This window comes from Cygnus atratus, chromosome 21, assembly GCF_013377495.2.
Source record: "Cygnus atratus isolate AKBS03 ecotype Queensland, Australia chromosome 21, CAtr_DNAZoo_HiC_assembly, whole genome shotgun sequence".
In the NCBI taxonomy this organism is placed as follows: domain Eukaryota; kingdom Metazoa; phylum Chordata; class Aves; order Anseriformes; family Anatidae; genus Cygnus; species Cygnus atratus.
The window spans coordinates 4,763,613-4,788,257 of NC_066382.1; the positions used below are offsets into that span (position 1 = coordinate 4,763,613).

General features: G+C 42.0%; 3 protein-coding genes across 10 annotated transcripts in view; all 3 read left to right on the plus strand.

The window, feature by feature from the left end:
- KIF1B (kinesin family member 1B) overlaps nt 1-2,046 on the plus strand; it is a 93,747-nt gene extending 91,701 nt beyond the window's left edge. For 6 of the 7 annotated variants that reach the window (XM_035557454.2, XM_035557458.2, XM_035557456.2 and 3 more), the window contains one exon: nt 307-604. In XM_035557454.2, coding sequence (XP_035413347.1) covers nt 307-349 — 43 coding nt within the window. In that variant the 3' untranslated portion in view covers nt 350-604. Of the gene's footprint in view, nt 1-306 lie in introns of all 7 variants that reach the window. The other variant, XM_035557459.2, reaches the window with a different exon arrangement.
- Nucleotides 2,047-6,233: 4,187 nt separating this feature from the next.
- On the plus strand, nt 6,234-17,808 carry PGD (phosphogluconate dehydrogenase). The gene is made up of 13 exons (XM_035557466.1): nt 6,234-6,362; nt 6,541-6,616; nt 7,042-7,221; nt 7,361-7,426; nt 8,619-8,737; nt 10,062-10,131; nt 10,506-10,640; nt 11,302-11,491; nt 13,928-14,058; nt 14,310-14,443; nt 14,774-14,873; nt 16,365-16,487; nt 17,525-17,808. Exons 1-13 carry the CDS (start codon nt 6,355-6,357, stop codon nt 17,642-17,644), a joined length of 1,452 nt encoding a protein of 483 aa, XP_035413359.1. The 5' UTR covers nt 6,234-6,354; the 3' UTR covers nt 17,645-17,808.
- Nucleotides 17,809-18,846: 1,038 nt separating this feature from the next.
- On the plus strand, nt 18,847-22,207 carry CENPS (centromere protein S). 2 transcript variants are annotated; one of them, XM_035557470.2, is made up of 5 exons: nt 18,847-18,934; nt 19,262-19,385; nt 19,735-19,768; nt 20,389-20,455; nt 21,610-22,207. In XM_035557470.2, the coding sequence occupies exons 1-5, from the start codon at nt 18,893-18,895 to the stop codon at nt 21,763-21,765; spliced, it is 423 nt and encodes a 140-aa protein (XP_035413363.1). In that variant the 5' UTR covers nt 18,847-18,892; the 3' UTR covers nt 21,766-22,207. The 2 variants fall into 2 exon arrangements, with proteins under 2 accessions (XP_035413363.1, XP_035413364.1); XM_035557471.2 differs by having other exon boundaries at nt 21,616-22,207.
- Nucleotides 22,208-24,645: the final 2,438 nt, after the last annotated feature.

A 24,645-nucleotide genomic window follows, 5' to 3' on the forward strand; every position in this document is an offset into this window, starting at 1 on the left:
TCACTACTGTAGCTTTTAATTTCAGTAAAAAGAAAGAAAGAATTAGAAATTAAGCTATTGCTGTACAGTGTCAAATGTTTCTTAACAGTGCAGTCCTTAAAAGAACCAGTCATCCTTCCAAAGGAGCACAGCAGAAGAATGAGATGTCTTTCAGATTATAGCCCTTGATATGTTTTACTTTCTAAACGTGTGGAGTGAGCAAGGACTATATGAAAGGGTAGCAAAAAAGATGGAGAAAGTCTAGGGAGGGAATTAAAATAAACTTCCAGAATTCAACAAATGCTTTTTTACTTCTTTCTTGTGCAGGTCAAAACTGGCTCGAAGACGCACGGGCCAGCTGAAGTACTGAGTCCATGTAATGTTCTCATCTGTCCTCCCTAACTCGCCTTCTGATAGATAAAGTGTTATCTCTCATTTTCTCTTTGTGATTCTTGACGGTTTCTCTTGTATGTAATCCTGTGGCTTAACATCCCCTACCTTCCCAACTCCATCACATTTTCTAGATATTCTAACACTACCTTGTTTCTTTTTACTTGTGCGGAGAATCCTACTGGTAGCATGTGGCCAAACAAAAAATGGAAAAGAAAGAAAGTGATTATGCACGGCTCTAAAAAAGAAAAAAATTCTTTTAACAATTGTTTTCCCATTCCAACTGACCTTTTGGTGTCTGTCCCACTGTCCATTGTTGTCTGTCTGGAGCGCTGCAGGTTTTTCATTCAATTTGTGACTTGGCAATAGTCATCAGTTCCCTCAGGGCAAAGTGCTAATGCCAGGGCAAGATTATCCCTTCTGTGTAGACAATACCCGGCCAGGAACTGCAATAGCTCCTCAGGCTTTCTGGATCCAGCCTCTGATTTAAACTCTGTTGAAAGCTGATGTTGGATAAATCTATCTGGGTAGACTGCATTTTGGACTTGGTGCAAGTTTTTGAGTTCCCCAGATCCAACAGACTAAGACATAAACTGGAAGAAGGTAGGGAACAAATTAAGAGGGGCTGGCTACAGTGATCTACCTTTAAACTTTTGCTGTGGGGGTGCAGGTGAGCACTGCTTGGCTTTAATTCTTCCCCTGAAACATTAACAGTACTCGTCTGTGAGCTGAGCAGACAGAACTGGAGGAAAAATAAATGGCTCATCGCTGAAATATTAGATATATTCTCTAAAGTTTTAGGTGCTCAGCCTCAGATTTGACACAGGTGAAGAGTGTTGAAGGTGAGGAACCGGTGTGGTCATTCCCTGGAGCGTTTTCAGGAGATCACCACCGGAGGGCAATATCTCCCCTTTCTGCTTTTAGCTCTGACTTTGGAGTTACTGTAGCGGCAGTCCTCACCTCTCCTGGAAGAGATTTCCACTTGTAATTGGTTTGCTAGGAAAGACAGTTCTTTGGCATTATTCTGAAATGCCTGCTTTATGCATGCATCCCCTACCTGTAATATTCAGCTGACATCCTGTCTGTCCATGGGGCAAAGTACCCTCTGCCCACAAAATGCTTTCTGGACCTTGCACTTGCAGTATTCTTCAGGGAACAGCAGGACACTTCCACTTCCGTTTGGAATAACTGTTGAATGTCTCTTAATCTACCTGCTGCAATTCTCATCAGCTAACCCCCCCACACACACTTACTTTTAATTTCAGAAATAATCCTTCCTGGAGGACAGATCAAGTAGATTCTGGTCCTGGTCAGTGGGGTGTAACATCTGGCTTCTTGGAGATCAGCTGCGTGGTGGTAGTTCTTGACCTACAGTGGAAGTTCTCCTTGTGGGCAAAGCTTTGCTCCTTGCCCCAGGAAAGGAAGGCAAAATGAGTTTCCTTCCTGAGAAGTGAGCTCATCTGTCTTAGTTAGGTTTTCAGGGAGGATGGGGGCTTTTCTTTGTTTTCTTTTACTGTGTTTCAGACTGCTACGCTGTACTTTCTTGACTTACCTTGGGCACTGATAGGGCTAGCTGTGATCCTGGAGGAACGTGCGGGAATTTAGTCCTGAGGTTCCTGTCTCTTGGGGAGAGATAAAAGGGTTTTGTTCCACCATTACAGTAGGCACATCTAGGAGAAAAAATAGTTTTGTGACTCCAGCTCAGGAAGGTCATTTTGATTCAGGTCATTCATCACCAGGTCTCGCCATGCCTTGGAAGTTCTGTGGCCAAAAGTATATGTGGGACTGTCATCAGCTCAGCACTTTTTTTTTTTTTTTTTTTAGCATTATTAGTTTTTCATTTGATAAAGTGCAATGCATAATGGGACCTCCTAAAAGGATGGTTGGAAAAAGGAGCAGGGAGATGGAGTCTGACACTTGCTAGGACATATCCTTATGTATTTCAAGATAGTACTCAAGCTAAATCATGTGCTCATCTTGTCTCCTATGGACCTCAGATTTATTTCAGAACTGGAACCCAGAGTGAGTGTATGTCCTGGGGACCCAGGAGCATAATAGAGTTGTTTTTTCATTCTGTTTTTGTCTTGTTTAATTGTATGTGACTCTTATTACAGTGATGATAGTTCTTTGTTATGCAATGGGCGCTCTGCACTTCCAGTGTGTGGATAAGTAAGACCACTAGAGCTGGGAGTGGGCTCCCCAGGCTGGAGCTAAGCCGATCTCAAGATGTTTTAAGAATGAATTAGGTTAATTTTAAGCACTGAGTTGTTGCTGCCACCATCACCACTGTATATAATAAAAGTGGAACCAGTCTGAGGAGGGCTAGCAGTTTAAGTGGTGGTGTTATGTGACGCACTGAGAGATAAAAATTTTAATTTTTATCTTTTTTTTTTTTTTTTTTTTTTTTACTAGAAGAAAGCTAGTTTGCTAAGTCTTTGCTTTGGATAAACCAGAAAACGAACCATGGAGAAATTAGCATTAAATAGAAACACGATTAAGGGATCTTTGAAAACAGGAAGCGATGGATGCTTACTTTATACAGAGCTGGAAATGTTACAGCTGTGTTACATAAGTGTCTTATATCTAAAGACTCCAAGCAGCTTCTGGTGACTTGATGTCTGTATGGATAACAGGTTATCAGAAGAACAAGATGCTATTTTTAAACACCAGTATCTCTTAAAGCTGCATAATCTATGACAAAATCAATTTTCATGTGAAGTTCAAGTGGGCATTACTGTGTCTGACGTAAAGGCACACGGTTTTTCAGTATGTACTGAGACATTGGTTTCCCTACTTAAAACTTGATGACTGAAATCCAAATTTTCTTCTAAAGGCGAGCAAAGCCAAAAAAAAAAAAGCGGATTTCCATTCACTTCAAAGCTTTTTTGATTTAGCCTGACAAGTTAAAAATGTTTGTTTAGAAGGGAAAAATATGCTAAGCTGCCTTCTCTTGACATTAAAAAACCCTCTCTTGGTTATGCTTATGATGTCCTGGAGTCAGACAGCTCTCAGGACCAGCCACTAGAGGCAAGGCATTGTGCTGGGGGCCTGCCAGCCCATTGAGCATAAGCACTCATAGCAAACTTGATAGGCATTTCTTAGAGAGAGTTGAGAGTGAAGTTGTGCCACAGTTTGTTTTTTTTTATGTTCGTCAGTGAATGGGAGAAGAAAATTATCTTTTGGTCCAATGAAAACCCTATGATGTTTGATGGAGCTTCTTGGATATTTTTAAAACTGAACTAAACCTTCTATACTGTATTTTAGAAATGCACTTTAAGTACTCTTTAAAAGAAGATTCCTATATTGTGGGATGCAGAAGGGAAGGTAATATTATTTCCAAACCACTGAGATGTTTTTTTTCTTGCCAGTGTGTAATAGTCCTTATTACTGATTAGCAAGGTATTTCAAAGCAAAGACTTAACCTTTTGCTGCTTGTTATCTAATTTACAGGGATTTAATTTTATGTAATGTATTGTATATTTATACATCTGTAATTAATTGCACCTTAGATAAGAAAGGATTAGCTTTGGAACAACACCCATTGGTACTCTCCCATCAACTAATACTGCCTCTGCATCTTTCTGGTACACTTACACAGCCTCAGTTTGTGTTAGTTTATACTGTGGTGGTGTTTTTGTTGAACATGCAGTTGTTAACCTGCTGCTCGAAGGAAGGAAACTAATGCTGCTCTGGAACGGTTTGCTGAATGTACTTCAAAATGGGTCTCTAACGTGTGCGTTGCATCTCTCCATTGAGGTTAATAACCCCAATATGTGGTCTGAACTATACTATATGTAGCAGGAATGTATTAATTTTGTGCTTCCTTGTTTAAAAACATCAGGTGTTCAAGAACAGGACTGAGATTTTTTTGTTCAGAAGGCCATTTATGCGTTCTAAGTATTTGAAATCTAAACTAGTCCAACACTAACCAGATGGTCGTGTCCAATGTCAATTGGAACAGTTTTTAAATTAACAGGAGCAGACGTGTATTCAGAAAACTGAGGGTGTGGAGGTCAAAACTTGAATTCTTAATGTTGCCAAGTTATGGCCCGATCCTGAGCAGTACTGAGCTACCTCTTGCTCACACTGAATCCAAGGAGTAGAAGCAGAGGGAGTCTTGGACGATCAGCACTTCCCAGGATCAGTTCTTAATTTTCCACTCTGCTTGTTCATACTTCACGTGCAGTTGATTAACGTTCTTGACTTTGGACATTAGACATGCTGTTGCACTGAAACACATCCTTTTTCTTCTTGCAGTTCCCATTTCCCTGTTTAACCTCTCTGTACACAAGGTATACAAGGTATACACTGTATAAGTGGCCTTCTTGAACAAATGTCTTTGCAAACTGATTTCATCCCAGCGAAGGAGTGCATCAGCAACACTGTACATTAATTTCAGATTTTCATTTTCATATTTTATTTTGTAAATATCTGATGTTTGGAGCTTGAGTATACAAAATGTAAATATAGTTCATGTATTTGTACTAATTCTGATCCATTTGCTGTATAGCCTTAGGTGTGCAATGCAGATATTATCTAACTGTGTATGGTAACCTTGCACCACTGAACTGTTAGTGAACGAGGTGAAACAATAAAGGTACAACCAAGTGCATTACCAGGTATAATGTGTGCTCCTTTTATCAGGATTTCATTACTAGTTTCTTGTATTGTTTTAAAAATCTGTCCTGAGCAAGCTTATGCATTTGTGGAAAGAGATTTGTCTCAGCTGTTCTTGAGAAGGATGAGAGGTTCTCCTTATCCTTCGTTATCCTCTTCCCTTTGGTATGTTCCACGGCATTTCTAAGTCACTTTTAGATGCTTTCAAAAATGTTTTTTGATTGACAGATAAAATAAGGTTGTACTAGTGCTGCCAATGCTGAACTGCTTAGCTGGAGGTGACTGCTAAGAATGACAGGAAATGTCTGAAATCAAGCCACCAGAGTGACGTCCCAGCTCTGGGGACAACCACAATGTGCCAGGGACTCCCTGTGTGTCTCTAGCCTCAGGGAGGAGACTGGACATGGCCTTCCCCAAGCATCTGAGCCCCGCAGGAATGGGCCACCACCTCTGGGGTAACTGCAGCTGTAAAACAGCCTCGTGATGGCAAAATGCTTTCACCAGGCTGCTGCCAACATCTGCTCCTTCTCTGGAAAGCCCTCACAGATGTCTTGCTTTCTTGCTGACCCACCCGAGTTGTGAGCCAGGCACGTAAGAAGCCCGTTGGCTTTTTCTGGTTGCCCTTGCTTGAGGGAAGCAGCTCGCTCCTCCACTGAAGCACTTTCTTTCACTAAGTGCCCCTACCTAAGGGTTGCTGTCCTGGGAAGTCCTTTCTGGGAGGTCGACCTTGTGTGTAAAACATAGATTTGCTGTGGTGCTGCTTCCCCCAAGCTACACCCAGTCCTCGTGCTGTGGCACCCCCAGGGCTAGGACTCCTCCTGGCCAGTGTATGAGGTGCTGACTACAACTGCAGCCAATTTACCAACAGCGGTTAGGTAATTAATGCTCCTTAATGAGAGGAGAGAGCACAGCCCCCAGCCACCCCCAAGCCCCTGGGGTCAGTGTTCGCTGCCCAAACGTGCGGTTTTCAACAGCGCCTGGTCCAAGTGCAAATCCAGTGTGGCCCTGGCATGGGTTTTGCCCTAGGGGACCCCTCTTAGCGGCTGGTGGCAGCCAGCCTGGCCTTCCCCCGCACCTCGGGCCCGTCTCTGCCCTTCTAAACCCCGGTTTATTGCCACCGCGCTGCCCCCTCCCACAGCTCTGCTGGCCCTTTAATGGGGGCCTGGCCCTTTAAGGGAGACGGGCCTGGCCCTTTAAGGGGCGGGGCGCCGCCCTCCCTCCCGAACCCTCAGCCCATGGGCAGTGGGGCGGGGCCTGGCGGCGGGACCCAATGGGCGCGCTCTGCCCTCGCCCCGCCCCTTCGGTGCCGCTGAGGGAGCGAGGCGGGAGGGGGGAGCCGCGCACCGAGCCCCGAGCGCCGCCGCCGCCATGGCCGAGTGAGGGCGGGGGATGGGGGGGCGCTGGGGGGGCTGAGGGGGTCCTGAGGGGGCTGTGGGGGCCGGGGGGGCCGGGCTGGCTGCCGGCCGGGTCAGGGCGTGGGTGTTCCCTGGGGGCGCTCCCCGTGGGCGCTGCTGGCGGCGACTCGCTGACATTTCTCCTCCTCCCCCTCCACAGAGCCGACATCGCCCTGATCGGCCTGGCCGTGATGGGCCAGAACCTGATCCTGAACATGGACGACCACGGCTTTGTGGTGAGCCGAAGGAAGCGCTGCCTGGCCGCACCCGGGCGCGCAGCCCTTATTTCCCCTGTGGTAGCCCGCTGGGTGCTGGTTTTTCCTTGTAATTATCACCCCGGCTGTCCTTTGTCCCGTTTCCAGTGAAAAGCAGCCCTGCGTGCCCGTGCTGAGCCAGCCACCTGATGCATGGCTTACACATCAGCACCTTTTTCACTGAAGCGTGCTTTAGGCTTGGCTCTTAGCAATGGGTTCCCGAGGTGCTTGCAGAGACACGCTGCAAGTTAGAGGCTCGGCCCTGCTCGGTGCCTTCAGGTGGAAACGGGAGAGCACACGCCATCAGGCCTTACTTGTGTAATTTGTAGCCTGAGCTAAAGTAACTGTTCAGCTGGCAGCTTTTATTAACACGCTTTTATTGACATGTTATTAATGTGTTCTTCCAGGTCTGCGCTTTTAACAGGACGGTTTCCAAAGTGGATGACTTTCTGGCGAACGAGGCCAAAGGAACCAAAGTGATCGGCGCCCACAGTCTGGAGGAGATGGTCTCAAAGCTGAAGAAGCCCCGGCGCATCATCTTGCTGGTGAAGGCTGGAAGTGCGGTGGATGATTTCATCAATAAACTGGTGAGGCAAACCTTCTTTTTAACTGTGACTTCCCTCTGTTTCTTGGAGAAGCTTCCTCTGGAAGATTTCAATTATTTGTCAGTGATAAATTTTTGAGTCTAGGCAAAAAAAAACCAAAATGCTGATTTATTTTTGGCAGGTGCCTTTGCTGGAGACTGGAGACATCATAATTGATGGTGGGAATTCTGAGTACAGAGATACCACGGTAAGCCTGCTTTCTGCCCAAAGTGGGTGAATAAAATACACTTCCCGTGATTCTTTCTCCGTGATCATGAGAACAGTCAGTCATCTCCCCTCAGGAAAGGCCAAGCTGAGTTCTCTGCAGAACTAGATCATGCAGTGTATTAAAAATCAGTTGTTGCGGTAGATAGGAACTGTTTTGCAAATATATTTCTTATTTTAACTTTCCCAAATTATCAAAGGTTATTTTACTGACATCTTCTGAAGAGTGAAGGCTCTTAGAAAATGTCTTGTTACAGTCTTAAGGAGCTTTCAGGAAGAATTGAAAATCTAAGGATATTTATTGAATTGGTCTTGTGTGCTAGGAGCTGACAAGGTCCTGAAATACAGGTTCTGAAGTAGTACGGACGGTATTGCATTTATTATTGTTATTTGTATTGTTATTGCGCTCTTCTGCGTGACTGTGGGAAGATCCAGTAAGACAGAACTGCTGGTTTGGCTGCCTTGGCAATGAAAGCAGCAATGATCTGGTTGTTGAATGCTTCTTTTTTTTTTTTTTTTTTTTAAAGGCCTACATATGAGCAGGCTGTAACTGTTGAAGTTACGTCAGCCCATCTGGGATGATTACATGAAAGCGTTGCACACAAATTGGTGCCTCTGAATCTTAGAGGGGATACTGGTATTAGCCCTTCTGCTTTCGCATTCCTGTTTTTCGATAAGTGACTTGGCCAAGCCAGAGTTAAAAACGGGTATTAAATGAGGTTTAATACTTGGAGAGCTTGCAGCTCCGCTTACAGATCTCAGCCTGTGTTTCTCTCCCACTCAAGAGGAATTAGCTTCCCATGTAGTTGTCCAGAATTGCACCTTTGCTGCATAATGAACTCAGCAACCTGGGCCTAATCTGCCTCCCCCACGCCTTTGCACATAGCATGTATCACCTGGCACTTAATTGTGAGCCTTTTCCAGCCTCAATACGGTGCTCTTTTCTCTGGTGGTTACAAGGAATTTGTTCTCTCGGCACGTCTCTTTTGCAAGGATCCATGTCAAAGCAACAGGAAGTTTCCTAACATTCACTTTGTCGTACAAGCTTTCTCTGAAGTTGTCTGCTAGCATGTTCAAAGCAGAGTTGAAAACCTAATTTAGATCTGATTTGCTAACCTTTGTTTCTAAGGCTCTGGCATTAAAAGAAATTAATGTTGCTCCTCTTTTTGTTCCAGAGACGTTGTAAGGAGCTGATGAAAAAGGGCATCTTATTTGTTGGAAGTGGCGTGAGTGGTGGAGAGGAGGGTGCCCGATATGGTCCCTCACTCATGCCAGGAGGAGCCAAAGAAGCCTGGTAAGCATGAGCTTGAATATTCTTCAGTCTGGCCTGCAATAATCATCTTCTGTTCATGTTAAAAGCTGAGGGAGGAAAAGAGGAGGGACATGGGTGTGGAGAGAACAAGATATGTTGCCAGCTTACTTCCTCAAGGCTCAAGATTTCCCAACATATCTGGGGTCATCCGCCAGTGCGGATTTTCATAGCAGGAAAAACTAGGTCAGGTTTTTATTTCAGGGAATCACAGGCGAAAGTAATACCTACAGAAATCTAGAGGTAGAAATGTGTGGAAGAGGAGAAAGTACTTTTTTTTTTATTAGTTTAAGCAAAATATTATGATTTTTCGTTTGGGGCCCTGTGCACTAGGAAAGCTGTTAGCCATAAAATGGGCAGCAGCATACATCACTGTATTGACATGCATTGTTAAGGGAGGCTTCACTACATGTTTGTACCAGCGATGTTCATATTAGACTTTATCCCTGATTGCCCATTTTCTCTGCAAAGGTAGAAATAAAAGGGTTTTCCAGGCTTTACCTGTGCTTTAGAATCTCATGTCCCTGTCCCTTCGTTTGCTTTAGCATTTCACACCAGTAACAGCCTGTCCAAATTTGAGGGCACAAAGCCAGCGACAATGTAACAGTTCTCTCTGCTGCCTGCTCTTCTTTTTGCTATAAAAAGCTCTATGAAGACAGCTTCTATTTGCCACCCTTGCCTGAACTTTGCCCCCCCTCTTTCATTGCACCTGCAGACCATGTGCCACCCATGCTCCTTTCCCAGTGGTCACTTTAGCTTGCTTCAGACGTGGCGTTCTGTAATGCTCTCTTGCTGGCTTGGAAATTTACCATGCGGTGGGGAGCCCGATGGTCGCAGAAGCTCCTAGTTACTGAAGTAGTGCAAGTTACTGTATCCTGACTCGCATTCATGGAGTTTATTCCCTCATTGCTCTCCTCCTCCAGATCACCCTGGATTTTTCTTGTAGCTATTGAGCAGAATTTGGCTTTGCTTCAGCTCTGCCACTGATCCTCTCCGAGTATGAGCCTGTATCATAACCTGCCTTGGTTTCCCCATCTGTAAAATGGAGAAAGTGATATTTGGACTCTTTTAGGTACACTAAGCTTGTCTGCACAGTGCTTTAAGTGTATGACATGGCTGTCCCCGTTTCTTGCAGTGTCTAGTTCTGGGAAAAGCATACTTTTTTTGACATTGCTGTGTGTTGTGTATGTCAGCCTGCCAGCATGCCCTCGCCCCATCCTTCCTGAAGGATGCATCATACTGATGGATTTTCTCTTGTGGTGTTTGTGTCCTCTGCTTATCTGTTGAGCCATATTATTTCTCCCCACAGGCCCCATATCAAGACCATATTCCAAAGCATTGCTGCTAAAGTGGGATCTGGGGAACCTTGTTGTGACTGGGTAAATATTTATTTGATACCGACCTTACCTTGTGTAGGCAGCTTGGTTGCTGAAGCTAATGCATAAAATGCTAATTAAGCTAGCCACTGTGCTACGTTGATATTTCTGGCTGACTGCATTCAATTCAGATTTACTCTGAACCGAACTCTGATAACTTATGCAATACAGTGGAAGAACAAAGTTTTATGGCTGGGTTGTGAGGTGGGGAAGCAAAGTGAATCAAAGCGATTAGGTTCATAGCATTTTCAGTTAGTACCTAGCTGATAAAGCTTTCTTAGGTGGAAGGAATCCATAGGTAGGTATTAAACAGTGGACATGGTGACAGCAGTGTTTATGATGGCATTTTTAATTTATTTTTTTATGTTTCCTGACAGGTAGGAGATGAGGGTGCTGGACACTTTGTGAAGATGGTGCACAACGGGATTGAATATGGAGACATGCAGCTGATCTGTGAGGCCTACCACCTGATGAAAGATGTGGTGGGCATGGAGCATGATGAGATGTCGAAGGTAATTTGTAGATTTTAGTGTCTTCCCTTGAGGCTTGGTGTCTGCTGTTGATAGGGGCAGCTTAAAGCTGCTGTAATTAAGTGAAATGAATATTTCTGACACGCTTTGTGCCAAGGACAGCTGAGCTTCAAAACGAGGTAGGGGGCAGCAAGCACTTACACCTCAATGTTTATAGAAATTATCTGAACTCTCCCATTCTACAGCTGATTTCTCCCCAGAAAGCAACTTCATGCCAGAAAAAAAAGCTAGTAAAAGATTGAGCTTTATAATCACCCAAGCAAATCTTGCCTGAAGCAAGTTGATAAGTGTGTTGTATCTTGAAAGGCCGGTTCTGCTTCCAGCCCTCAGTGCCTGTGGTGATAGCTAACAGGACCAGCTCTGCTTCTGCCTTTCCATTTGGAAATGGACGCCCTGCAGCTGTGTTTCTGGGGTGTCCTTCCAGTGCAGGGCTTCTGAGCAGTGCTGTTTCAGTGGTGCAGAAATCATTGGTAGCTGTGGCAAGGTACCAATAACCAGTAACTGAGATAAGATGAACACTGTAAGAATACATATGTATCTATATGTACAGATATATTAGTAAATAAGTAGATATATATATTAGATATATAGTAAATTGGTGTGTATATATGTATGTCTACATATACTTTTTCTTCTCTTACAGGTATTTCAGGAATGGAATAAGACGGAGCTGGACTCTTTCCTGATTGAAATCACTGCCAATATTCTCAAATTCAAAGACAGTGATGGCAAGTACCTCCTCCCAAAGATCAAGGACAGTGCAGGACAAAAGGGCACAGGGAAGTGGACAGCAATTTCTGCCCTGGAGTACGGAGTCCCTGTCACACTCATAGGTAACTAGTTCTTTGATCCAGCCTTGTCTTTCCTACCTCCACACAGCACATCACACTAAGGAGCATGTAATTCACAGTGATCTCAGAAATGAGCCTGTACTAGGGCTTGGCCCAGGGAAGAGGCTGTTGCAGTCTTTCTGCTCTTGACTGCTGTTAACTCTGTTCTTCTTTGCTGAGCTTGTTTTCACCTGGTTTCTCAAATGTCTGTAGTACTGTTACTGCACCGTTGTACATGGTATCTTTGCAGTGCTGGTGATTACTTAGTGACAGGTGAATGTAACTCAGTGTCATGCTAGATTGAGGCAGCATTCCTCTCAGTCATCCTCTGCTTTATCTCCTGCTCCCAATCCCATCATAGCCTTGAAAGTGGTTTTGTTTTTGTTTTTTTTTTTAAAAAAAGGCAGGGAGGGAAACCCCAAACCTCATTGCTTGCACACTGCTCGATAAGTACTTCTTTTTCAGATATCTATTTAAGCATTTCCTTCTCCTTTTTCTGTGTTTCGCTATAACTAGACAAAAACACAACGGCTGGACCATGGTATGGGTTGAGGAGCACAGAGATATTTTTACAGTGGCAAACTGCTACCCTGTGATGGTGACTGCTGTTTTTCCATCATGGCAGTTGGTTATGGTGTTTGTTTATACGCTGTGGAATGGTGCTGGGTTTTGTTTTGTGGCTAGTACAGCCACTCACTGAAAGCCAAACTAAGATGATAGGAATGTATTTTGTAATTACTTTAGATTGTATCCCTAAAGTGTGTGAGAATTTACCTGTCCACATCCATACCTAGTAGTTACCTGCCCTTTTATCCAGCCTGGCCTCAGAGTTGTGACACCTGAGTTGTAATAGATTTGCAACATGTTTAGAGTGCTCTTAGCACAGGTCCCACATGGACTTTCCCTTTGCGTAAGTACGATAATGACTCCAAAGATTCTTTGCTCTCAAACTGGCTTTATTGTTCATGCTTTCTCTACCTCCTTTTCCCTTCCCAAGTCCTGCTGTATTACAAGACAAGGTAAACTGTATTCAGTGTGCTAAAGAGAGTAACTACAGTGATAGCTATGACAGAAATGTGGCTGCATTGCAGCAACGTATTTTTACAAAACAAGCTTTGTAAATAGTTTTAGTATTCTACTACAGCTATAGTCTTTCAGTTGTAGGCTTGAAAAACAAAGATTTTCACTTGTGCTATTAATATTCCCTACTGTAGGGTTCCTGCAAAGATTAAGGGTGGAGGAGACACTCCTTGATGAGTCCTCTGCAATGCCAGGGTAGCACTGTTGGGTAATGATCAGTAGATAAGGAAGTATGTGTAATAGCCCTTGTGCAAACATGGCCATTCTTAGGGCAGTTGCTGTGTGTGTGGTTTTATTGCATAAACGTGACTTGCAGACTTCTCCTTGTAAAAGCAGCGTCATGCTGCCTCTGCTTTTTCCTGATTTCCACCCCCCCTCCTTCTTCTCCCCAGCTGCAGAAGGAAGTTTTTGCAGAAATGGAGAGGAGCCAGCTCTGATTTTGATATGGTCTGTTAATTCTGCTGCTGGGAGGGTCCAGAATCCTGTGAAAATGTGACTCATGACACATTCACCTTTTTTTTTTTTTTTTTTTTTTAATTTACAGCTCACTTAAAAGGAAGAAGGAAAGTTCAGTATGAAAGCTATAAAAAACTTAATTACTTTCCTTCTATCAGACACTGGAAAAGAAGCTTTTTTTTTTTTTTCATTTGCCAACCCTGTTTTCAACTGCAAATAAGTACAACTTAAAGCAGCATGATTAAGAATCAGATCAAGAGATTGGCATTCAGGCTTATTCTTTAGCAGCTGAAGATACAGCTTGGATAACTCCTTAGCTCTGGCAAATGATGTTTAATAACCTGCTTAATGATGTTGTAAAACTGTCTTGTGGGTTTCTGGAAACTAGTGTTGTGGGCCTAACAAATTTGTTAAATTCTAGTTATCGTTATTTTGTGTGTGTGTATTTCAAAGCACATTTAGTGTTTTGATGTGAGCTGGCATTTATGCAACAGCTTTTTATCTTCAAGGTATGTTACAAGAATTAGTGAAGTCAACAAGCCTTGCACTGCTGTGCAAGGCTATCTGCTTTCTGTGGTTAGGGAGGAGTATTAAAACAGCTAAAACCTAAGAGCTGGTGATGGTTCCTGAGGTTAAATTTTCATGTGGATAACTTTGTTTTTTTCCTTTATCATTTCAAAACTGTATCAGATGGTATTTACCCAGTGGTTGTGGTGGCTGGCAGTTTGGCCCCTCAGTAACGCAGCTGAAATAATTAATTTGTACACTTCTCTTCTCATTTGACTGAGCAGTGGCTCATCATACAGAGGCACTTCAACTGTGCATTAGGACAGGTATCTCAAGTAGACCTTACCGGTGATGCTGATCTTGCTAATTGTCTGCTCTTTCCTTCCCTGTGTAAAGGTGAAGCTGTGTTTGCACGGTGCCTGTCTTCCCTCAAGGATGAGAGAGTACAGGCCAGTAAGCTGCTGAAAGGGCCTAAAGTGACTCAATTTAGTGGGGACAAGAAAGCCTTTCTGGAGGACATACGCAAGGTGAGTCATTGCGCTTTGCAGAGTACTCTGTTAAAGCTGCAGATAAAAGCAAGTTGATGCTGTAAACCTTGGTGAGAAGCTCTTATGTTTGCCTTTCATGACAGGTGTTGCCTGCTTTCAGCCATCCCATTTTGGGTTGCGTAGTGGTGTCCACAGAGCAAAATGTGGACTAAATAGAGCATGTCAATCATAAAGTTTCTTGTTCAATTTTGTGGAAGTTCTCTTTGAATATGATTTTTTTTTTTTTTTAGGCCCTGTATGCATCCAAGATTATCTCGTATGCCCAAGGCTTCATGCTGCTGCGACAAGCAGCCAAAGAATTTGGTTGGACACTGAATTATGGTGGCATTGCATTGATGTGGAGGGGAGGCTGCATCATCAGAAGGTAATTGGGATGAATTGTAATTTAGTTACTGAGGGGAGAAGAGAAGGCAATTTTCTTTATGCAGCGCTAAACTGAGAAGCCTGGAAATCTTCTTGGGAAATTCATGGAGTTAATCAGCTGATAAGACACCAGGTTTCTTTAGTCAGCATTAGAGATTACCAGATGACACCCATTTTCTGGTGGCTTAGCCACTGTTGATCTTTGTTTTGTTTTCATCTTTCCTGATGTTTGGAATCAGTCTGAGTCAAATCTTGGCACTGTAATTTTTGGATTCTGGGCCACTGTAGAAAGATATGAAATTTGATTCCTGCTTTACGTGTTTCTGCCTAGTGTGTTCCTGGGAAAAATCAAAGATGCTTTTGATCGAAACCCTGAGCTCCAGAATTTGCTGTTGGATGATTTCTTTAAGACAGCTGTTGAAAAATGTCAGGTGAGTTTCCAAGGAAGAAAAAGCATAAAAACAGCAGTATAACTTCTTCAGCTTGTTTCTTTCACAAGTATATTTACACTGAAAAATGAAAAGGTAAAAAGAATGTCTTTGAATCCTATATAAGTAGCATCCTTAATCCCAAAGATCTCTAACCAATCCTTAAGCTATTTACGACTGTGTTTGTGCATCTATACACACGTGAGCAAGAATTAATCATTATGGTTTCAAGGTATTCTTTTTCAGTAGACCATACCAGTCTTACAATATCAGGATGGGAAGTAAACTATATAATTGGAGCTGGTTGAAATTGCACAAGCAAGTTACTATGAAGAAGTGGGCTATACTGAGATCAAAATTAGAATTTTGCCAGACACCAGGGTTAGTGACCTGTTCTTCAAAAATACCTACAAATGCCTCTTGCCTCTGATTCACCAAAAAGTTGGAAAATGTTAGTTCTAAACAAAGAAAAGCTTTTGCATCACTTTATTAATCATCATTCAGATATATCAAGCTGCAAACCAAGGTCTTACATAATGTTGCAATGTATATTTATGCTGTGAACATCAAGATAATACAGAACCAAATGAACATATAGTCCTTGTGTCGTGGCTCTTCTCTTGAACACTAGCCAAGCTACCATTAGAAACTAAAGGTTTCCATTTTACCATTACAGAAGAACCTTAAGCTGGAATATATGAATTCAGTAGAACCACAATGTCAGGAAAAAAAAAGTCTAGCCTGTATGAACATTCTCTTATCTGCCATGTATCTTGTTGGTACTATGCACTTGGATGTCAGTGGTACAAAGTATAAAGCTCTGATCTGTTACTGTTGCTTGCAGTAGCACCAAAATAACAGTGTTCCAGACCTGCTATTCATTAGATTTAGGTCTGTCCAAACAGTGTTCTGATTTGGACAGGAGATGACAGGGAGAACTAAAACCAGATTATCTGGCAAACAAAGCAGTCATATATTATCATTAATAATTCTTTTTATTGAATCTGAATATTCCATGCAGGTTACTAAATCAGATATACAGATAAAATAATAATTATCCACGTGTTTGTATGAAGCAATGTGCTGACCTCTTATGCCCTTGTGCGGGTTGTTGTACTGTGTGTGCTCGATTAGATGTCCTGAAAATGTCTCAATGTTTGTTCGGTATTTTTGCAACTGTGGTCATGCTTTTGGGATGCACAGATGATATTTATGCAAAAGAACAGCGTCATTGTTTGAGTTGTTTGACTGCATGTGAAGTATATACCTGCACTTTTATTTTCCTGTTTGCTAACTCTGTCTTACTTGCTTTTGTTTTGGATCGACCTTCTTTGTGTAAAATCAGGAATCTACCACCGCATTTGCCCAGATGTAGATTTTATATGATGTGAAATAGCATGTGCTATTATACTAGAATAGTTTGTGTGCCTGCATATACATTTGAGCAAGCACTGAAAAGTTGTTTTTTTATTAATATTCTCTCCCCTCCTCCAGGACTCCTGGCGACGTGTAATCAGTACTGGAGTCCAGATTGGTATTCCTATGCCCTGCTTCACTACAGCACTTTCTTTTTATGATGGATACAGACATGAAATGCTACCAGCTAACCTGGTTCAGGTAGGTGCCTGAAATAGTGGGGTATATCATCTATCTACTGAAATATCATTGTGTTGCTATTGAAGTACTGATCTAAGGACCATGATGGCAGTACCTCATACTCCACCATTGTGAAAATATAGACATAGATTGCCTAGTATAATTCTTTGAAACCTGAAATTCAAGACAGAAAAATACTATAATATGTCTGGTCATAGAACGTCAGAGGTGGTGGTATGAGAGTGCCCAGCATGTGTTAGCATTCTGCCTGTGAACTAGAGGTAATGATACTGTTGTTTAAAAAAACTTATCCTTTACCTGGTGTGCCATAAGCCAATTCTCACACAGCCAGGAGAGAGATTGCACCCAATGCTGTCATCTTTGTTACATTTATATATTAAATTTGCGTGTATTCTATCAATCTAATACATATTCATTCTAATCTACCTGACTTGTATAAGTATGTGGCGTCTTTCTTCTTGGTTCCTGTTCAGGCCCTTCCTTTCTTTGGGCGTCCTTGGTGGTCTTCCCTGATGAAGTACCCTAATCCCTTTTATCCATATATATGGTTGCATGTCACCTAAGGACAGCTTAAGGCTACTTTCTCTTGCCAACTTTCCTTCGTTTCTTCCAGAAGTAGCATCTGTTCTTGATCAAAGGTTAAAAGTTAAATGTAATTTTTATCATGTACTACATAAATGATAATTGATTAAAGGGGCACTCAATTAAACACAGACAATACCTCTTTTCCAAAGGAGAGTTTGTTCCATTACAATGCCTTTGGATCAAAATGCTATATAAAAAAAAGTGTATATCTTTTGACTTTTGGATGTATGTGCTTGTCTTTTAGGTTAGTATGCAGAACAAAATTATAGTATTAATAAATGTTTCATTGTAGTTTTTCTTAATAATGAGAAAGTAAGTATGAATGTTACAATGTCAGAGTTGGGTCTTATTTCTTGAATTCATATACTCAAGTCTCAGTAAGTGCAATTCCTAGTACTTGTATGACTCTGATATTCATGTGTCTTTTTACTTTGTGTGTGTTCTTTTTCTAGGCTCAGCGTGATTACTTTGGTGCGCATACATATGAATTATTATCGAAGCCAGGTGTATTTATCCATACTAACTGGACAGGCCATGGAGGAAATGTGTCTTCTTCTGCCTACAATGTCTAATGGAAATATTTCCTTTTGAAGACAAGATACTGTAGATCTCAGATGTACCTCCTTGAACACCCCTTTTTACTGTACTGTGCTAGAACTTGTGTTTGCACACTTTTGTAATAACTGTGGATATATTTCATATATAAGAGAGCTAAATAAACCTGCTTATAAATGTATTGAGATATTTTCTTTCCTCTGCTGTTGGCCAAAACTGGCTAAAATGTTTTTGTGCAGTGTTTCATAGAATACATTTTAATGTGCTAATATTTTTATTGTATTATAGTGCATAAACACATAGGAATCGAGATAGAGAAGCCTGCATTTCAATAATTGCTAAAGTGGAGAGTGGCAGACAGTGAGCACAGTAACACTACATGAGATTCCAGGGAGGTAAAGGGCTTTTTTCTCTGATTGTTTATTTGTAACAGGCAGTAGTTTGGTTCTTAAAGATTGATTCCTGGGTGTTCACCTGCACACAGTACTGCACAGTGAGCTGTGTTTGCTTTCTGAGCAAGGGTGTAGGGTGGGATGGGTCATGGAGAAAATGCAGTACAAATCAAGGGTGTCAAGACTGGTATTCTTGTCACCAAGCAATTCTCTGTCCAGCTGCTGTTCCTAGTTCATGCTATCTTTATGTTCCTAGCTTAAAACTGATGGCTTAGCTGCCATCTTCACTAAACCTCCCTGCTTTTTTTTGCTTCCTCCTCCCTGCTCCAATTAAAAGTACCTGTGGTAGCATGCAAAATTGTCTCTGTTTACTTGATATCCTCTTCCTTCAAAGCCTTCATCTTTAGATTACTGAAACTTCACCTGGGCACTTGTGCCTTTATTTCACAGAACCTATCAGGCATTAAATTTTGTGCTGTGAGCTGTTTACTGTATTAATTGAGACAGCTACTTAGCAGTTACCAGTGGAATATCAGTATGATTAACAAAAGATAGGCTTCAATTTAAAGCAACTCTTTGCAGATTGTGTTGTAAAGTGAAGGGATACCATGGAACACCTGGGTGACACTGCAGGCAGTAGCCATAATTGAAACATCGTGAACATTTTAGTAGTTTGCCCTAACGTGTGCGGTGTAGATCCTTGGTATTATAACTTTCTGTGGTGAACAGTAGCAACAGCTGTGTCAGGGCGTTACAGCAGAGGGACGAGGGGCGGCTGGGGCTGGGGCTCCCCTCAGCGGCCGGGAGGGGCTCGACATGGCGGCGGCGCGGCCCCGCCTCCGCGCTGGGCGGGAAACCGCGCCCGGGCCGGCCATGGAGGAGGCGGGCGGCGAGCAGCGGGTGCTGCTCACCCAGGTACGGTGAGGCCTGGGCTGCCGCCGCCGCCTCCTCCTCCTCCTCCTCCTCCTCCTCCTCCTCCTCCTCCTCCTCCTCCACCGCCGCTTTCCCCCGCTGCCCCCTCCTCTGGAAACAGGACCGACCCCAGCGCGGCCGGAGGGGGCCCCGCCGGGACAAGATGGAGCCGGGGCGGGAGCGTGTGGGCACTGAGGGGCAGAGGGGGTGTCGCGGCGGGCTGGGGGCTGTGTGACTGCACGGCCGCTTTCTTGTGACAGAATTTGTAATTTCCGCGAGAGATCGGCTGTCGGTCTGTCGGGAACTGACCTGTCAGTCTGACCTTTTCAGAGGCTGCGGGCTGCGGTTCACTACACGGCCGGCTGCCTGTGCCAGGACGTCGCTGAAGACAAGGGCGTGCAGTTCAGCAAGCAGGCCGTCGCGGCCATCGCGGAGATCACCTTCAGGCAGTGTGGTACCACGTTTGTGTCCTAATTACCTGGCCAACGGCACTGGCTGGAGATCGGGTGCTTTAAAAGAAATAGCCGTTAAACTAGGTGTCACGGATGTATCGCTTCTTGCGTCACGATTTTAGAAGTGCAAGAAGTTGTAATTCTGTTTTTCAGACCTACAAAAAAGCATTTAAATGTAAGCGAAATATTTTTATGGGCCACCTGCAACAGTGACACACAAGAACAAGTTATGATTACTTCTTATAACTTACATTGACAATTTGCAGCTGCACCTTTGTTTTTTCTGTATTACGTATCTCTTCCTAATCAGAGACAGCATTTTAAAATCCATGGTGTCTGTTTTTTCTCCAGAAAACTTTGCAAGAGACCTCGAAATGTTTGCCAGGTAGGTAGTAGGACACTTGATCACTGCAAAAGCAGCTCAAATAACTGCACAATCTTTAAAATGTGTCTTGTAATTCAAGTTTTAAAGGGCTCTGTTGACTGATTAAGTAGTGGCTGTGAAGTTAGGATGCTGCTACAGCTTCTTCCTCATCTTGGAAGCCAATTTATGTGGTGCAAGTGATTGTTAAGACTAATGGCCACAGAAAATTGTCAAATTCATTGATGTGTAGCAGTGCTGGATGGTTTGGGAGTGACAGATGCTTGCTACCATGCCTGTGGTTCATCTAGTTGCTCCAAGGTGGTAAGGGAATGTTTTAACGAATCAGTGTTTGGTGCTCTGAGTCAAAACCAACTCAGTAGCCTACTGGGAAGTAAGAGCAAGCAGCAGTGCCTGATATTCTCTTTGCTAAATTCTACTGTTTCTACACATAAGTGTGAATATTTAGATGTACACATGCACACTTGAAAAAAGGCTTTTCTATGTTGTAGTTGGAAAAGATTGTCATTGTTGGTTACTGGGTCCCTATTAAGCTGCATTAGTTCAGTCTGTATTACATGCTCTATGACCTTTTACAACTGGTGCTGGCAAACACATCAAGGGGTGTTTTTAATTATATGCAGGCATGCAAAACGAAGCACAGTCAATTCAGAAGATGTGAAGCTTTTGGCTAGAAGGAGCAATTCTTTGGTGAGATTCACTGTATTTTCTGTCTCACAACACTCTTCTTAAACCAATTGATTAATTCCAAAGAGCATCTGAATGGAGTGTATAAATGATGAAGCGACTGTTGCGTAAGCAATTTAAATGATGTATAGATGATGGATAGGCATGATTCAATGATTTAATTTTTTTTTTCTTCATGATGCTACGCTTCACTGTGGGAACACAGATCTGACTGCAGTTCAAGCAACAATGTTCTGGTTGCATCAGAGCTGCTGAGGTTTCAAGTATGAAAATACAACAAAGAAACACTTTTTTTTTTTTGCTGATGTTGTATTCCTTTTTTTTAGCCTAAGGTCAGGAACAGCTTGCATCCATGTCGATTTGCTGAGTCTCCTAGCATTAATTTAGGGATTATTCACATTATTGTATTCTCTTATGTGCCAACCTATATAAACTTTGGTGGACTTAAATTGACTTGTTTTAAGGCATACGTGTGAATGCTTACATGAAGAAGAAGACAGTATCTTCACAAGGAGGATGCTCTTGTCAGTATCTAATAATTGGTAACTGCCAAAATTATGTTCAGTATGCCGTAGAATCCAGGAGGCTTACCTTTGCTTGTCAAGGTTTTTTCAAGGTTCTACAGTATAAACAGATGCTTCTTTTCAAAAATAGAATGTCTGTGCAAATGAATACACCTCATTTGACGAATACTTTGAATGCTAATTTTAATTTTTTGTGTTTTGTCCCCTTCTGTCTGTGTGATTTGAAATATGCAACATGAACCTACTGTGAGAAGGCATAATAAATGCTGGAGCTGAATTTTGTGTTCTTAACTATTGTGCATCATGTCTAGCGGGTGCAGAGGAATCTTACAATGTTTCAATACTCTGATTATGTCTCAGCAAACTCCAAGTAACTGCTAATGTTGCTGTCTTAGTTCTAGTGATGGATGCAAGGTAGATCTGTAAATCCTAGTTTTGCTACGCCACTGCAGTATCTGAGGATATCCAGCTGAGACTGGGGGCTTTGTGCAAGAATTAAAACTGATTGATACATGTCAGTTTTTTAGGGGTGGCTTTCTTATTTTGTTGTAATAAGAGTTTGCCCATTTAGTTTATCTTAAGATACATGAACAAAGTTCTTCGTTAGATTACTGATTAGTTTATTGTTCTCAGCTACAGTATATCACACAGAAGAGTGAAGAGCTCACATCAAATAACATGGAGCAAAAGGAGAAGAAGAAAAAGAAGTCCAGTGCAGCTAAGGGAAGGAGAACTTCTGAGGAACAAGAAGCACCAGTGTCTGAAAGTGAAGATTCCAACATGGCATGATTTACCTTTCAAGTAACTTCTCTGGTCATTTTCTCATACTGTCCTAGAAGACCAAAGTTAGCGTACCAGCGATTGCCCTTGCAGGTTAGCAACAGTAACAAGTCTTTACTTTTTTTAGGTGAACATGATTAGTTGTATTTTTTGTTCCAAAACTGAAAGGGCTGTCCAGAATTCAGCGATGTATACAGGCAAAATGCCTTAATTGCTCACTAAACACTATCTTACTGTTATTTAAAAGAAAATCCTTTACTGAAAGAGTTTAAAGCAAAGCATTCCCACTGAGCATAAGGCCTCAGTATGTGCAACTCTCTCCATGCAACAACTTAGTTTTTCTACTAATTGATCTCTTCCTCATTTCCACTTCTGTTTTTTTAGGTATTTTATTTTCTTTTTATTAGGCATATCGCTTGTTCTCTCGACAATTAAAGCATATTTTGTGTAATTTTTCTACTGTGATATTGTTGGTATGCAATGTCAATTGGTTGCATGACACTTCTGAATTTTATGGAATACGCCCCCCCCAGTGGTGTTCAGAAATATATCACCATTGCCCTCTGCTGGCCTGATGCAGACTTACCGTATGTTAATTCCATAGAAGCAGATTTTAAGAATCCTAGAATCATTCAGGTTGGAAAAGACCTCAAAGATCATCTAGTCCAGCCTTAAGACATAAGGTACTAGATATAGTGAAATAAAAGGAGGAGAAGGCTGCTTAAAAAACTATGGTATGAGAAAGTTTATCGAGCAAGAGGATGCTTGCCTAGGATAGTCTAAAATGTGCAGTAAGAGACAAAAAGACTTGAATGCTGGTTTTCCCTTGCTCAGCTCTTGACCCATGAGACAAATACTTCCTTGAAGCCAGTTGTTCCATCCTGAAGGAGGCAGCTTAGGGCAGTTCCCCAAAAACATGTTTGAAACTATCAGGTTCTAATTTCAGTAGGACTCAGCCCTTAAATACTACACCAGGGTAAAAAAATTACAGGATAACAGGACAGTTCTAATAGCCCTGGAAAACTTCTAGGTATAGCTTTGCTGCTCGTTCATGGCAAATCCCTCTCTGAGGAAGGAATCAGTTACAAGGTACGTTCATCTAGTTGGATGTATAAATGATGAAGACCAAGTCAAGACTTTGATACTCAAAAATTTTACCATGATAGGAGATAAATGGCAGCCACCCTAGCTTTTCCCAGATCTTCTGGCAATGTTTTAGACCTTATGTGCTGCATCCCTCCCTCCTGAACACCTATAAAATATCCATACTTGTGAATCATGTGCAGCACAGTCAACCTGTTCTAAAGTTAAAACTTCTTAAATATTACAAGATCAAGGAAATGCTAATTCTTGCAAAGTTAAAGAATCTGTGCAGCTTAAATGAATCAATTTTAATGTCTACAAAACATAGAAGTAATTTCAGATTAAATTACAGAGCATTTTTTTTCTCCTGACTTGCACATGCAAGATAAGCAAAGAATAACCCAGTATTGTTTTTGCTCTTACCCACTGTTCTGTCTCTAAAGGAGACAGTTCTGTAGTCCTTGCCTGAAATCTGTCACTTCCTGTCCGAACACATACACATATTACACCATAGAATGCAGAAGGTGCTGGCTGAAAGCTAGAGATTATTTACTGGAAAGCTTTGTGATTGTTTGCTGTGGACACACGAGATCTGGCAGATGCTCTTTGTTATCACTAACAGGAAATTCTAGCTCTGAGCTGACTTTCAGAATATAATGATCTAAAGATCTATAATAAAGTCTACCCTAAAAAAAAAATCAATTTATAAGGATAATTGAACTGTTAGGTTTAAAAATCCCGTTAATGGAGATGTTTTAGGAGTTTTCAGCTTTGTTTGATTGATTGCACTATTGAAAGAGATCCAAGAAGCAGTACATAAACTTGACTATTATAAAAGGATTTTTCATAGAAATTAGAGGATGAGATATAGCACTGGAGTCTGTTAGCCTATTAGCTAATCGCTTCTCATTTGTCACGGAGACATTTGAAGGATGTTGACTATAATAGAGTTTTAAAGAGAGCTAAGTACTACGTATGTGCTCTTTGTAGATTATACTCAAGATTACTCCAGCTCAGCTTTAGGATAGAGTTTAACTGCAGCTCCCATCAGCTTATGACAATGGTTTTTTTGTTGTTGTTAGTAGAACAGAACAATTAAGAGTAACAGTTAAGATTACACTGTGCTACATCTAGTTGATAATTTGAATTCTGTAGTGTAAGAACTGCAGCATTTAGTAATTTACAGGCATCTGAAGAGCTTTAACCTTGGTAACAAAAAAAAGCAGAAATGAAAGCCCTCTTTTTTCTTAAGGCTAGATTGGAAGGACCATCGCTGCACTCTACGAGAAGTATCAGCATGGTCTCTGTGACTCCCATCTCAGTGTTTTCCTGAAGTAGTTAAAATGTTTGTAATACACGTAGGATTGAAGTAATTACGCTGTTATTTCAGGAATATGGAAAAGCGATAGGTAAAACCCCTTTCCTCTTGTACAGCATGAGCAGTAGGATTTCCATTGCTGAGCTTGAAAAAAGCAAAGCACTGAAGCTTTGAGCAAGACTGAAAAAAGGGTTTAAAAGGGGAAGAGTGGTAATCACAGGCAGAGACATAAGCTGACAGAAAAAGCCTGCTGACAGCTAATCTGCTCAGTGCACTCAGTTTCAATGGGCAGCCAGTATAATTAACTTTGAGTGCAATACAGCATGCTTCAAAAATTGTTAATGGACAGCCATACATGCTCTTTCAGAAAGCCTCGAATATAAAAAGCTTGCAATAAGTAGCTATTTAAAGCAGCAGGAACCCCTTTTACCTGCCGTGGCCTATGATGTTACAAGCCAGAAGCATATACTGTAAGAAGTAATCGCTTG